Genomic DNA, 15,314 nt, shown 5'->3' on the forward strand with positions numbered 1-15,314 from the left:
AAAAGCCTTCGGGAAACTTAATTAGACAGTACAGCCCCAAGAGGAAGGGGAGAAAACAAACAACGGACACTGGAGGCTCATTCCCTAGAAACAAACATCTGTCAGGCTAAAAAAAAAAGCTGTAACTATGTTTTGGAAGCAGAAACATTCTCAGCGTCTTCTGAACTTTCATTCTGAGGAAGGGCCTCTATTTTTATGATACAAGAGCACCTAATTGATCATATCCAACTGTAAAACTTACTCAACTACTTGAATATCTTACATATTTGACTTTTGTCAGCTTCCCAGCTGGCTATTTTATTCACAACTATGCATACTGTCAAGTGACCAGAGAAAAAGTTAATATGAATTTGAAGTGCTCACAAGTCTTTAACCTAAGATACACCCATATCCTGCTAATACAAAACTGAATGTCACTTCAAATGACATTGAGCAAACGCAGAAGCCTCAGGCAGCCGGTAAAATCCAATGCTCAAATCTACAAAAAGAAAGCAAGTTACATGGAAAGAACAGATCCCTTACAGATCCTTGACCATACAGTTCTACCTAGCTTGCTGAAAGCTACAGAGACAACAGACATGAATGCCATCATCTGACAGGTGACAAAGGACCAGGAGGCCTGGGTCAGACCACACAGGTGACAGCTTTGCAGCTCAGCCCACAGAGGCTGAGCTCCCTCCCTGACACACTCAGCTGCTGCTGACCTGGCTGCCTTGCTGCCTCCACAGCTCGGCAGAAGAGCTGCAACAGAAGGCACAGAGAAAAGGGAGGAGAAATTTTGATCTCCCCCATTTCACTGCAATTACCTGATCTGGACAGCCCTTTGCTCATCAGCTTCTCCATCCTCAAGGAATCAGACTTACATGAGTTCAATGCACTTGTTTCTCTAGATTACCGATGTAAAGTAGTTGATGTAAATACACTTTAAATCCAGGGCCATTTTCTGTTAATTAGCTCGTAACTGTGTGACTCAAATACGTACTATTGAGATTCTGTACTTTTAAAGAACAAACAAACATTTGCAGGTGTAATAGCTCATTCGGTTAATACCTTCCCTTTACCCAGAAAAATGCAAGCTAAAACATTTCCAACAAGCACATTTGCAAAAGAAAAGCTGTGAGAACCTACAACCCACCCCTGACTGGAACATGAGTTCACTGGTCTCAAAAGCATAAAATTAAATTAGCTGGAAGAGTCCAGTTTCTAGCAGTTACTGTTGTCAGAGTGTTGAATATAGTTCACTGTACAGGCTTGTATTCTCAACTTGATAAAGAAATAATGCATTCCAATATCAAGATACCTATTCCTTGCTCCTCAGAGGGAGTATCAGTTTCCAGCTTGACTACCCTTTCCTATTAAAAGCCAATACACACAAATTTATGTTCAAAGACTTCATTCAAACAAATATTCAACAGCAGATCTGAAATCCTGCTGCGCTTACTACACAAAGCTCTTAAAATAAATATTCCTCTCTAAGCTACAAAACTCCCATAAAGTGATTAACAACAGTAGGCACCTGCTAGAAAACTTATTTTACATACAAGGACTGCATGTTTAGCCTGATTTCTTCAACACAAAGGCCACTGCACTCAGCAGGGTTAGGTAACCAACTTCTTGTCAGATCTGCAAACATCAGGGCTGACCTACGGCAGACTACCAGAGTTACAAGAGCTTGGAATGAATGCCCTCTAAATTGACCCTGAGTGACAATTCCTGCCAGAAAAATAACAGTAAGGTACTTGTGAAGGCAGTCTTCTGATGGAGTTCTTAAAATATTACTTGACCTAAAGCCAAAAAAAAATTCCAATTGAGATGTCACCAATTGCCCCAAGTTTTAGCATTTGCTTTAGAAGCAGTTCTTAAAGTTTCTTACAGCTTCACTTCCTATCATCTTGTTAAGTTTCACAGCTTCATGAAGTTAACTTTATTACGTACTAAGAGTAATGACCCAAGCAAGCACAGGTAGTGACTGCCCACCGAGTTCTTGTATCTTCTCCATCCTGAACTCATCTTTAAGGAGTGACTGGAATTGTATACTACGATCCAGATGTAGTCTTTGAATTGTACTAGGGCCCCTCCTGCTTCCAGAAGCCCTGCCTTCTTACTGCAAAGTCTGGGTTTGGATCCTGTATCACAGTTCTGTAAATTCACTTCAAGAAGTTCTGACTTTGCCACATTGTCACTTCATTCAGTTTTGCAGATTTTTATGCAATACTAAACATTTTCTGCTCATATGTCAACTTGAACTGTCAAAATGCCTGGACTGTTTTACTGCTTGGCTTAAGGAACAAGACTCACGCAATTCCTTTCTCCTTGTCCTATCCAACAAAATATGCTTAATGACCAGTGTAGCTGGCAATGCTGCCGTGCAGTGGGAAAGAAGATGCTTCAATCAGATAAGGCAAGTTTATAGACAGTCAGGTCTACCACCTTCCTCCACCTACAGAATAACTTGTCTTCTGATGAGGAACATCAATACTTAAGAGGCTGTGCAGAAAACTTGTACTAAGAGACTGGTGAAGACCTACGTTGTTTCCACAACACAGTATCTTTTTAGATTTTGCCTAAGTTCTGCATTTTTTTCCGCCAAAAAAAAAGTGATAAGGTATTTAAATAATCAACAACCCCCTAAAAGAAACATTGTCCAACTAAAACCAGCTGCTGTTCTAGCTGGTCTGATATCAGTCTGTGTCCCCACGAGCTGCTGCACTGCCCCGAGCCTGAGTTCTTCTTTATGGGCATTGCCAAAGCCCTTGCACAACCACTGCAAACCCCCTTTTAGCTGAACTGTCAATATGTATCATGGGAGATGCAGTCTGGCAAAAGCTACAGATGCCTGAAGCACCTGTATTACAACTGCAAGAGGCATCCCAGTAACTGAAGAGACAGAACAGAAACATCACATTTGGAATTTCAGAGTTCTTTCTGTCTAAATAAAGCACTGTTATTCTTTCCATTTTTTATTTTGGGATTGTTTATTCCCTGAAATACTTCAGCTTTATGAAGTGCCTAGGAACATGGCATCAGCACAGTTCTTATCAGGAGGGAATATAGTTGATGCTTTCTCATAAGGTAATTTACATGCTATCAGGGGTTCAAACTTTTATGTATATTTGTGCTCTATCTGGGCCATAGGTCAGAGAGAACTGCACTTTCAAACCCAGGGTTTTCTTAACAGTTGTCCTAGATTTATTTATTTATTTATTTATGAAAAACCCGTCTGTGGACCATTAATCGAAATAGAATTGTATCACAGTGATATCTGCACTAACAAGTTACACCGAAATATTTAGTTGAAATTAAAAATAGAAAAACATTCAACCAAAAACCACTTACATGCTCTGTTAAAGTTGTATCTTTTTCCAGGAACTGTACAACACAATAGGCGAGCTAGAATATAAGTCATAAGATTATTTAGGTTAAACAGACACTGTTTAGACATGGAAGCATAATGAACTATCACAACTTATAATGGAAGCACTTCAGACTGGGAGAGAGGGAGAAGGGCAACCCAGAACACCCCTACAGAGCCATTTTAAATTCTTCAAATTAAACAAAACAGCAATTAAAGCAGAAAGATATACACGTCTGCTCTCTCTTACAAAAACTTCCTGCATACCAAAAATCGTGGGTTTTTTTCATCCGAGAAGAAAATGACTTTTAAGCTTGACAGGTATTTCCCTCTAACTCGGATCCAGTATTCAGACAGATTTTTCTCAACATCAATTCCTGTATCAACATTACAAAGCAATCATTTTCAAACATCTATATTGAAGTAGAAAAGGTGACACTTTCAGTCAAAAAAACCCGAAGTTTAAAACCAGGTTTGACTGAACGCACACATTGCTCAAATATGAGACAAGCACAGCATGTAACACTCTGTGATAAGATTACAGGTGAAAGAATTTTAATATATTACATGGCCACAAGAGATCAGGCAGCATCTGTCCAGCTGAGTATCCTGTCCCCAGCAATGGCCAATAACAAATGCCTGTGGAAGAGCGTATGAAGCAGGGAAAGCACCATGTGATAAGGTCACCAGCATGCTCTCCCAGCCTCCAGTGATTTCTGTCCAGGGGCCTTCTTAGGCCAAAGTGTGATAGTCTATGTCACAGAATTACTTACTGTTTAGGTACTTGGCACATAGTTAACCGAACAACCGTACCTCTGTCCAGTACAGAACCCATACAATTATCCCACTACTAAAACAGTTACAATACTAGATTCCATTAAGACTGATTTTAAGGAGTCACAGTACTTTTCCACCTCACAATATAAAGCAAAGACAAAAACCACTTAAATGCATATTTCAATACTCGGGAGGCTTGAATTCAAGCCTTACCTTTCCATTTAAAAAAAATATCTGTTATCCCAAAGCAGACAATTACAATGCTGTAATTACAACCTAATTTGTTTTTTTTTACCCTTAGTTAAGGATATGAATGTGCAGATTCAAAAAATGATACGTCACACATTAATCACCTAAAATCCCAATATATATATTGTACAGTAATGCTTTATTGTTCAAAGAAACAAAGATTCAGACTTAATTTAGCTTTAAGCCTTTAACTTTTAAGGGTAGGCTAAACTTGTACTGTAGCAACAAAGCAATCAGGCGGTGGTTTACATCTACAGGATAACATGAAACCAGAACCACACAGCACTGAAACTACACATGCCACTAGCGTTTTATAAAGGGACAGAGGAGTGGCCTCATCAGGAAACTAGATGCTGCTTTCAGGTACACAGTACAGCTGAAGTAACAGGACCTTTTCAGGTACCGATGAACCAGATTAAACTTATTGTAGATAAAAGGACAGCTTGCTGTGCCGATCTGTGTGCGAGAACAACTTTGCCAAGTGACTGGTCCTTTTCACATCACTGACTCATTACATGGGGCAGCCTACTGCAGAGCAATAAACCCCAAAGACAAGTGATTTAATTAAATTAAAACTTCATATGAGAACTAGGGATTAACTGAGCTCTTGACTTGATCCTGTTTGTAGGCCATGTAGTCATAATGATTTCACTTTAATTAGAAACTCATTTCCTTGTATCTTTAGTCTATAAGGAGCTGTATTAGTGAGCTGACTAAGTTAACAAAGCAAATTTTTAATTAGTTTCAATTAACCACAGCAGAATTACTTGCAAATCTGGATCAAATGTATTCAATACTCAAGTGCCATATGCCTGGAAAGGATATATATTATTCTTCAAATAAAACGCTGAACGTCTGTGCAAAGCTTAAGAATGGAAATCAAATGAAGAACTGAAACATTCTGACAGCATGTCATGGATCTACATAATTTCTGGCTGATCCAGAGAGCTACTATACATTTTTGCCATTTATATCCTCTGCTCCCCGTCACGGGAGTGGTTTTAAAAATAAAAAAGCACTTCTGAAATAAGTACCTGGCCACACTCAAGGTTCTTTGACACACAGCATTTAGGTTACATAAAGGAAGTGATAACAGAACAATGTCCTTAGGATTAAACAAAGCTTAGGTGTGACAAGACTAGCAAACTAAAAAGCTTCCCACTTCAGTTCCCGTGACTTTGACATGTTATATTCTTTCACTTTTAATATATGCTAAATATTACCTAAAATTTAGCATTTAGACACAAGATCTGTAAGGTGGTTTAAAAAAAGTGACTGAACTTCCAGATATTTCGGAATATTGATATTATAACACACACTGCTTTACATTTCATCAGTTTCAAATACAAATTAAAAAACCCCCACCATTCTTAAAAATAGGCAAAAGCTTACCTGCGCATGAAACAAAGCTAATCCCTTTGCAGTATGCATGGGAATCAGAACTTTCATAAGGAACTGTTTGTGTTCTGCTTTCAGTGGCAGTGCAAAACCATTGATAATACTGAAAACATGAATAAGCAGGATTCATTTTATTAAAAAAATATTTTTTTCCTAGCAAGTCAAGAATTTCTGTAAACTCAAGAGACACCCCACTCCTGATTCAATTTCTACACCTGATTATTTTGAAGCCATAACATAGCTCTACATAAATACACACATACTTTAAAGTGTTGGTATCATGCAAGTTTAGGCTCTTGGTAAGAATACAAGAGAACCTCAGTAGAAGTTAAATAATACTCATTAGATGAGCCAAGTTCATTTTGTGACCTCCATTAAGTAAAATCATCTACATTAAGTCTCGCTGTCTAATGGTGAAGCTTCAACAGATGCATTAGGAGGCTGATCCATTTCACCCACTAACGACTTGCAGAGAAAAAAATGAGGTAGCATAAAATTTTGAATTGTGTTAACAGTGCAGTTTGAACATGTTTTGAGACTGCTGAACAACCTTTCCCCTCCAAAAACAAAGTTAAAAAGTTGTCTCATTGATTCAGTAATCTTATTTTTAAGAGCTGATGAGTGGTAGCACAGATAAGAGTTCTTTAGGAAGAGGTTGGGGGGGGGTGTTGTCGTATCCATCCCCATCACCCCAGTATTTTAGATAAATCTGAGAAAAAAAATGGTATCTCTTTTACCCGGTTTTCATAAACATTTGTTCCACAATAGTTTCACCACGTTTGGATTTTCTGTTAGAGGCATAATACTTTCAAAATCTTCTACTGAGAAATATATGTGATAGTTTTGGAAAAACAGTAAAATACTACGACAAAAAAACTTTCACAGTTTAAAATTAAATTAGTGAAACAATGTCAAAAAAGGTAACTAAAAAACTCTTGCACTTAAAAGGCTTTCCTGAATAAAATTTAAAGAAAACCAGGCTGCTGAAGATTAAAGCATTTCATTCAGCACAAGGGCAAAAGTTAGCATTCATTTTCTGAATCAAAGAACAATTCATATGTCAGATATATTATAAGCAAGGACCCTTGAGTAATTTTTTGCCAGTCATCTTTAAAACTTGCACTGAAAAAGAATAATTTACACTCTATATCCTAATTTGATATTCACATGGTAACCCACACAGTATTAGGACATTATCAGTGACTGCACTTCATCACTCATTACTGCAATAATTCTAATTCCCCTCTCCATTCCCAAAGCAAGAAAGCCAAAGCAAGCACCCACAATAACATTTTGTATGTTTTCTGTGTCAGATCAAACTTACCTTCCTAATATCTCAAGAAGTTCAGCAACACCATTGAAGTGCTCCGTTTCATATATAAACCTGTTATGAAAAAAAGAAATCATCAAAAATCAAAACAGAGGAGCAGACATTCCAAAGAAATAAGCTTTAATATAAAGCTCCAAATATTTGAAAACCAGATCACAGACCAAAACCTGGTCTTTCATTTCAAGAATAAATTGCTGCAGACCCAGACTATGAAGAAAACATGAAATATTCCTCAAACTAGTCACACACGCACATACACAGCATACCTGAGGAAAATGTTGTTAATCTGTTTCCTGATGAATGCTCTTAAACCAAGGAATTTTCCATAAATTCGATGAAGAACTGTCTTTAGGAACTCACGTTCTCGTGGGTCTTCACTATCAAAGAGTTCCAGCAACTCGAAAAAATTAAATTGAAATGTATTACTTTTCAAAGAGTTAAAGTTCTGTTATATTACACTGATTTGAGCTTTATCTGTCATTTACAAGTTTACATTAGAAAATTAGATTTTTAATAAAGCTGATTATTTTTTAAAAAATAAACCCAGGAGCTTCCTTCCCTTCAAAAGTCTGTATGCAAAAGACAAAGCCATTCCAACAACTGTTACAGTACCAAAACAAAAATGAAATTGTAAGAATGAGACTATCAAACCTCAGATAAGTGGTTTACTCCTGGTCTTTAGGAAATCAGAGTTAATCAGATCTCTGTCAGATATTTACAATTTCTTAATTGCCACCCCTCATCTCAAAAAGCTACTTGCGTCTTGAAGGTTAAGCAAAAGCATATTCTTTGCAGAATCACTTTGCAGCATAAACAGATAAGACTCTTGTGCATTTCCTCAAGGGGAGATGAAAGAGAGATGCATTTAACAGAATGATAATGCATTAAAAATAAGCCATGGGGGGAAAAAACCCCAAATCACTGCTAAGTAGGAATTGGTTCATTTCTGTCCAAAACTATTATTGGTATTCTCTGCTCCCCCCTCCCCCCCTTTTTTTTTATAAACACTACTTGGAGGATGAACATATTTGGGTTTGTTCCTACACAAGACATATCACAATTAATGATTTAATATGAGGGGGTGGTCATAAAGTAAGCATAAGATATATAATAATTAATTGATTCTCTATTAACACAGACTAAATGCCACAATAAGCTAGCGAGATTTTCACACATTTCTTTCTTGTAGAAAGTCTTGCAAGGATACAGAAAAGACCACACTTACATGAAGACATCAAAAGATTCCATTTCAGACCATTATTTTAGTTATTTCTGCACTTCCAAGAGCATATTCAAAAATGCTAACCATGCTAAATGAGTTAGTAATTTAGCTCAAGCATTGACTACAGTCTCCTGTTCAGTCCAGATCTGTGAGCCTGGGTATCTCTACACCAAGCATGGCATATGGCACTGGAAACAGCTGTTTGGGAGCTTTGTTCCAGCTCATTTGATTTTTATATTTAGAAGGAATTTCTCAGGGTCAGTACTCCACTTTTCCATATATAGCTACCTGTTCACTGCATTGTCTTTCTTGTACTCTAGAGAAAGATCAAGTGAAACGTCAGGAACTGAAACACTGCAACATGGCTCTGAAGAGCCACCGGTCAAATAGTAAATTGAACCCCCACAGCCAAACGTTCAAGAGCAGCTCCAGGCTCAAATTTTTGGGTGAAGTCAAATAAAACAAGACAAGAAGGAAATACCTATAAACAAGAACTGTAAAACCAAATAAGTGGAAATTAAACACAACCTCTGGAGGCTGGGAAGGAAAGTGTCCACCTATGTTTTGACTTTTCATTGCTGTACTACGATAGCCTGCCAGCACTCACTCTTCAGATACTGCAGTTGTCCTTGACAAACAAGTATTTTGACACGGTAAAAAAACATCTCCACTGACTTAACCTTGGTCAAAAATTGTTATGGCATTCTACAGCCTCATTCCTCGAGAAATTATATTTAATATGAAATCTCACTTCACTTTCTCATAGTTACTTTCCATAGTGTAGCATGATTTTCTATAGACTTTCTTGATTCTCCTTCTGTGATTAACACGATAGTAAGGAGAATGACACTCTTTAGTCACAAGTTAGCAGATGTTGGAACACACTTCGTGTAGAATAAGTAAATGAACTCTTTACAGGAAAAGAGTTTGCTGTAAGTATTGCTATATGTATGAAAAAATAAAAATAAAAGTGCCACAAAAATTTAATTAGCACATTGCTGATTTGACTGGCAGTAAGTTACAAATCATTAAAACCACAATGTATATATACAAATCACAATTATCTTGCACTGCAAAGCACTGAGGTTGGTACCTGGAAACAAAGTGTCCCTGAAGTTACTAGTTATGTATAGCCTGTGTGGTATGATGTTCTGTTTATTCAGTGTTAGGCAGAAACAACTGCCAGAACAACTAAAATTTAACCCTGTGTTAACATGAAAGCTTTAATATCTCTTTAGCTGTACAGTGATCTGATAAGTTAAGCTTCAGAGGTGATCTTTAAATCTGCGGTGGAAAACTCTCTACTTACCTGCTGTACAAATTTCTGGTCAATATATCGCTTTGCAATGCTAGGCTGAAAATCCGGGCTCTCCAAAAACCTCAGGAAAAATTCATATACCAGCTATAAACATGGAAATGAAAACGTTGAAGTTAATAAGCAAATAATAAGACAGATCTTGGCCCTGCCACTGCCACAGAGTCAAGGCGGACTATTCACATGCTTAAAAGGTACAAGAGGAAACCAAAGCCTAACACAACACTGCTTAATCACAGTCTTGACCAGAATTTACTGAATTACAGAGAGTATAGAGAACACTAACTCCCGGAAGAGTCAAAGCTTAATAAATCTACTGAAAATATCACTATTGGACAAAAATCCCCAAGTTCTAAGTGCTATACATATTAACATTTCCTACTATATTAAGAATTTAATATGTAGAAATAAGTTACCAACATCGAGGGTAAAGTTATGTGCTCTAACATCACATAATTCCTTAAACAGATAAAGAAAAGTCTATTAACTAAACCTCCTGAAATTAGGTTTCAACTGTGAACTCCAAAAGTGGAAAGTCACATCAAAAAAAGCCGAATGAATTCACAGAAACTTAAAGAGCCTGGCTTAACACTTCTATAAAGCTTTCTATGTCATGAACACTCAATTAAAAGAACAGGACCCCCCTGGAGACTGATCTTCAACATCCTTTATATATTGTAGTATATTATTTCTATTGAGTTCAAGTCCCTCTTCGCTATAATCCCACAATGCCCACAAATGGAAAAACACGCCTCTTTCCCTAGGAGAGGCATGAAGAAGCCAGAGCACAAGTCTCACATTTTGGGGTTCATTACAAGTTCAAGACAAAATACTCTACGATGGCAGATTTCTAGAGATACGCATTAGGCATTTCTCAAACAAGACAGAATTGAGAGGTAAGATGTCTTTACCTACATTCAGGGCTGATCATGTTCTCAACGTCTATTTCTTAACTCTATTTTAGTTAAATAGCCGATTAGTAATAAAATTAAAATGCAGTTTAGATACATAAAGACATCATGCACTCGACTTCTAAATAAAACCGGCAGATAGCTGTGGTCACACAGCCATATATTTCAACTGTTACCACCATAAGTACTTATTAAGATAAGCCAACACCTGAGTAATGCATAATTGTGATTACTAAGTTCACTTGAGAGAAGTGCTTGACAATGAGTCCTTTTTATCTAGAACATCAGACATGGCAGTAACTCATGCATAGCCTCAAGGAGGGTTTGCTCATTCTGCAAAGCAGCTCAGAAACACAAGCTTCCCTTCACTCTCTCTTCCCCTCTGACAGGCTGCAACAAGAGCTTTTCATATCAGCAGTTTAAATGTATCCAAATGTCATGCAACAGAACCATATTAAAATCCAAACTTCCCTGTACAGCCTTAATTTGTCCTCTTGTGCTTAAACACAACAGCCCACAGCTGCACAATAGGCAATGTAGGACAGAGTTGTTAAAAGCTTGGTAATAAACAATCCAATTATATGATTTTAAATATTGCCATAGTTCATCCTCTGTCTTAGAAAGAGATCAACTGTGGCCATTTAATATCTTCATCAATGATGCAGACAGCAGGATCGAGTACACCCTCAGCAAATTTGACGATGATACCAACCTGAGTGGTGCAGTTGAAATGCCCAAAGGATGGGATGCTATCCAGGGGGACCTGGACAAGCTCCAGACGCGTGCCCATGTGAACTTCATGAGGTACAACAAGAGGTCCTGCACCTGGGTCAGGACAACCTCCAGTGTCAAGACAGGTTGGGGAAGGAGGACTTGGGGGAAACTGATGCATGAAAAGCTCAGCGTGAGCTGTCAATGCTCACGTCCCAGAAGGCCAACTGTATCCTGGGCTGCCTCAAAAGCAGGGTGGCCAGACTACAATAAACATCAAGCAGGAGAACTAAGTTAAAGCAGAATGTTCTATCTTGGTACAAGCCATCCAAGATTAGGTTTAGGGTATCAATTAGGATCAAAATCAACATACACCTCATCTATAAAATAGAATAAATCAATATTAATGCAAGATTCTCAACATACGATGACAAATTAGTCCGTTACATCTCTCATTTAGAATATAGGGAGAGTTCGTTAGTAACCATGTAAAAGCTTCATATAGACACATGCAATTCCAGAAACATGACTGTTGCTCTTGTTCTTAAAAAGCTCTTGAAAAAAAAAAAAAATTAGAGCTCAAAAATCTAGTTTGAGATGTATTGCAGGGATGTTTTGAGCACTGAAGGAATATTTATGTAGTTCTGATGCTTACAGAATCATCTAGCTTCCTGATAATTAGTACCTCTGCTCCTAAAACACGTGCAGCTTGTAAAAGTTTTCAAATAACTTTGGAAATCCATGAGAGCCTTGGGAAATACATACAGCTTTATCTGAGGCATTTCAGGAAGCAAGCTATAATGGTCATTTCTGGATAGTCAGTCTCTCCCTTCTCCTGTATGCTAATGTTTGCAAACTTATAGAAGCATAACAACAACAACTGTCAACTAGCGGGACAAGAATGGATTCTAGCCATCCCAAATACTGACTGCTCCTACCTAAGGGGGAAAAAAGAAAAAAAAAAACAAAAGAGACAAGAATGCTCAACTTTGTACATAACTGAAGCATTACTCTTGGAAATACTAAATTAGGGGAGAACTCTTATATTTAGCCATTTTGGTTCTCACAACTGGTCTGCTTGGGTCAAAGAGCTATGAAATATAATTATTACTATGGTGATTCAATCTTCTTCCTTACAGAGACCACCAGAATATACTGCTTTAAGCTACCAATTCCACCAACTCCACAACTCTCCAAGCTTCAAAATACACGCTAACTTCATTTCCAATGTGTTCAACTTAGTTTGGCTGCTACATACCACCTTGAGTACTGCTTTAAAGCAATGCCTTTTAAGTACCATTCATTTGATTGAAGGTCTAGAGTCTTTTGTTGTGACTACACACACTGGCAACTTACTAAGCCATTATGTATCATGCTATTTTATAGAGAAATGCCAACAGATTCAACCAAAGAAGAGCAGAGATCCAGATTTTCTTCTTTTTCTTCTTAGAATACTGGCTACCAGACTGCTAGATCAGGATAGAACTCTGAATTTCTTTGAAACTGAGCAATCACAAATTGTAGCCAGCAAAACATAGTCACTCAAGCCATTCTTTAGACTATACCTAAAGTAATAATGAGGTTTGATACAGAGGGTAACACTTCCAGCAGCTTTGTGCTCCTTTGCAGGGCAATTAGTAAGTTATCAGTCTTCTACCATCCAGTAGTACGTGAACAATAAAAGAAAGGAGAGGAACACACACACCATTTCCATTGTGCTGCAACAAGCAAGCTATTCCAAGGACAGGATGAACAACTGATGCAGTAGAAGTAAACCTAAAATCAATGATCAGATGGCCTGGCCAAAACTCATTTAGAAAAGGACAAAGGAAAAAGCTGAAAATAAAATTGCAAATGATTCCACAGGCTAGGAACTTCTTTCAGTCTATCTTAGAGAAGCCCACAGCACAAGTGAACTAATCACAGAAACCACAAGTCTTCCTATAGAAAAAGAACCATCATTTACTCATGACCTAAAGTGAACTGAGCAAACATTTACAAATTTTACCCCTGAGGGACAGGGGCATTTTGAAGTCAGATGACACCGCTACTGACTCAGAGACATTGGCATAGCCCTTGCGCCCTGCCACTGCTCAAAAACCAAGCCTCTTATCCGATTCAGTTATAGCCATTTTTCCATTAGAATCAGCAGTGAGATAATCATTACTACACCCTTTAGCCTGCAGTTATTTTTTGTGATAACTTGTTTCTTACTTGATTTAAATCTCAAATACTATACTGAACATGTACTTTTTCTAGCCAATATTAAGTTTTTAAATAAAAACAATCATTGATACTTTAGAACTGTAATATTAGAGGGGCAGAGTATCATTTTAACTCCTTTAAGAGACGAGAGAGAGCAGTAAGCAGATATGCGGTAGCTATTGATACTCCACTCACTACTAGAAGCTGCTATGTAACTTTTATTTAACAGATACTACTACTAACTTAAATTCAGTAATGAACCGAGATATGAACTTGGATGATCACAAGTCATTTTGTTTTTTTCAACTTTTAACAGCTAATTGAAAAAAAAAAACCGCAAACCACCGATATTTAGCAGTATTTCAAGTCAATCATGTGATTGACACAGCAATGCCATAATGGTCACGAGATTGGCACAGGAGTGCAACAATAGAATAACTAACCGTTACCAAACAACGTCTATATTGTAAAGTTTTTGCATGGAGGGAGGGAAGAGGGTGGGAAGAATGAGAAGATATCAGTTTCTTGCTCAAAAGACAAATAAAAGCTATTGCTCCATTTTTTGTTACTGTCCAAGAAACCAAACTGTTAACATCCACTTCTATTGAAAACACACAAAAAAGTTGCTCAAGTGCAAAAATCCAAACCTCTTAAGAGCATAATGACCTAAAATATCCAAATATTTAAGACATACGTATACCACACTTCAACAGTGCAATCACTCCATTTAAGGAAAAAAAAAAAAGGGTATCTAAACAATCTGGAAGACTTGGATTCTGCCATATTTATTCACGTTACAAAAAGTACCACGTTTTTTACTTTCCAAGTATAGAAACTGAACGGTATTATAAAACTAATTTTGACATTCTTATCAAAGGAACAAACAGATTCAAGTATCCATTCACAGTTTTTGCCTTACAAGAGGGTTTGAAAATAAAGAAATCGCATACCTGTATATGAGGCCATGAAGCTTCAAGAGTTGGTTCATCTTCTTCTGGATCAAAATCCGGGTTATCACTAGGTGGAAGTGTTCTGAAAATATTAGAACTAATCTGCAAGAAAAAAAAATTGTTTAATTGTATTCCTTTTTAAGCTTCCATAGACCACACTCAGCAAAGTACTGCTTTTATCCTAAAGTTACATGCAACTAAACTGCTTTAAAAAACAATAGTACAATAAACTAATTTTATTCTTTATCTTTTTCAAAACTGCTAAGTCCAGTTAGCTAAAATACTGAAACAGACTGAAGAAAAAAAAAAAAAGTAATTTTTTTACTCAGTTGTTTTACAAGTTTGTAGCTAGGCATGGCCATATTTAAAATTCTTCTTTGAAGCCATGGAAGTTTAAAGAAAATTTCAGTTTCCCCTTCTAAAGACCAATTTTTACTTATGTGACACCGAGAGCCAAGATTTTACCTAGGGCAACAAACACTTGGACTAACCAACTACGATTTAAACAGAGCTCTCTTCACATGTAAGGCAAACAATCCCAAAAATATATGTAAGTTTAAAGTTCTTCACTTAATTTCAAGATATTTCTCACTTTCAAGTAACTGAAGAACTGTTTACAGTTTTTCACCTTCCGTAATTTCAAGATATCACCAGGTTTTGGAGAGTTAGAGATAAACAGCAATACTTTTTGATTTAACACAGAGTCACCTTGAAAAAACTAAGGAAACAGCTACCAAGTGACTTGAAGTATGATCTAGTCATATCAAATCAATTTCAAAAGAGCAAATTTACAAAGGTTTCATCAGGGATTTTTTGAAGTATAAAGAAGCCTGGATAGAAGACCAATCTCTCAGATATCAAAAGAAAAATAAATGCCATCTCTTCTGCCAGATG

General features: G+C 37.1%; 1 protein-coding gene across 1 annotated transcript in view; it reads right to left on the reverse strand.

Moving 5' to 3' along the window:
* PPP2R5A (protein phosphatase 2 regulatory subunit B'alpha) overlaps window positions 1-15,314 on the reverse strand; it is a 46,407-nt gene that overhangs the window by 6,124 nt on the left and 24,969 nt on the right. Inside the window, exons 3-8 of the mRNA XM_054063858.1 lie at window positions 14,421-14,522; window positions 9,638-9,730; window positions 7,373-7,503; window positions 7,101-7,160; window positions 5,771-5,879; window positions 3,337-3,390 (exon numbers count right to left, since the gene is read on the reverse strand). Of these exons, the coding sequence (XP_053919833.1) occupies window positions 3,337-3,390; window positions 5,771-5,879; window positions 7,101-7,160; window positions 7,373-7,503; window positions 9,638-9,730; window positions 14,421-14,522 (549 nt within the window). The remainder of the gene's footprint in view (window positions 1-3,336; window positions 3,391-5,770; window positions 5,880-7,100; window positions 7,161-7,372; window positions 7,504-9,637; window positions 9,731-14,420; window positions 14,523-15,314) is intronic.

Source organism: Cuculus canorus, chromosome 3 (assembly GCF_017976375.1).
Source record: "Cuculus canorus isolate bCucCan1 chromosome 3, bCucCan1.pri, whole genome shotgun sequence".
NCBI lineage: Eukaryota > Metazoa > Chordata > Aves > Cuculiformes > Cuculidae > Cuculus > Cuculus canorus.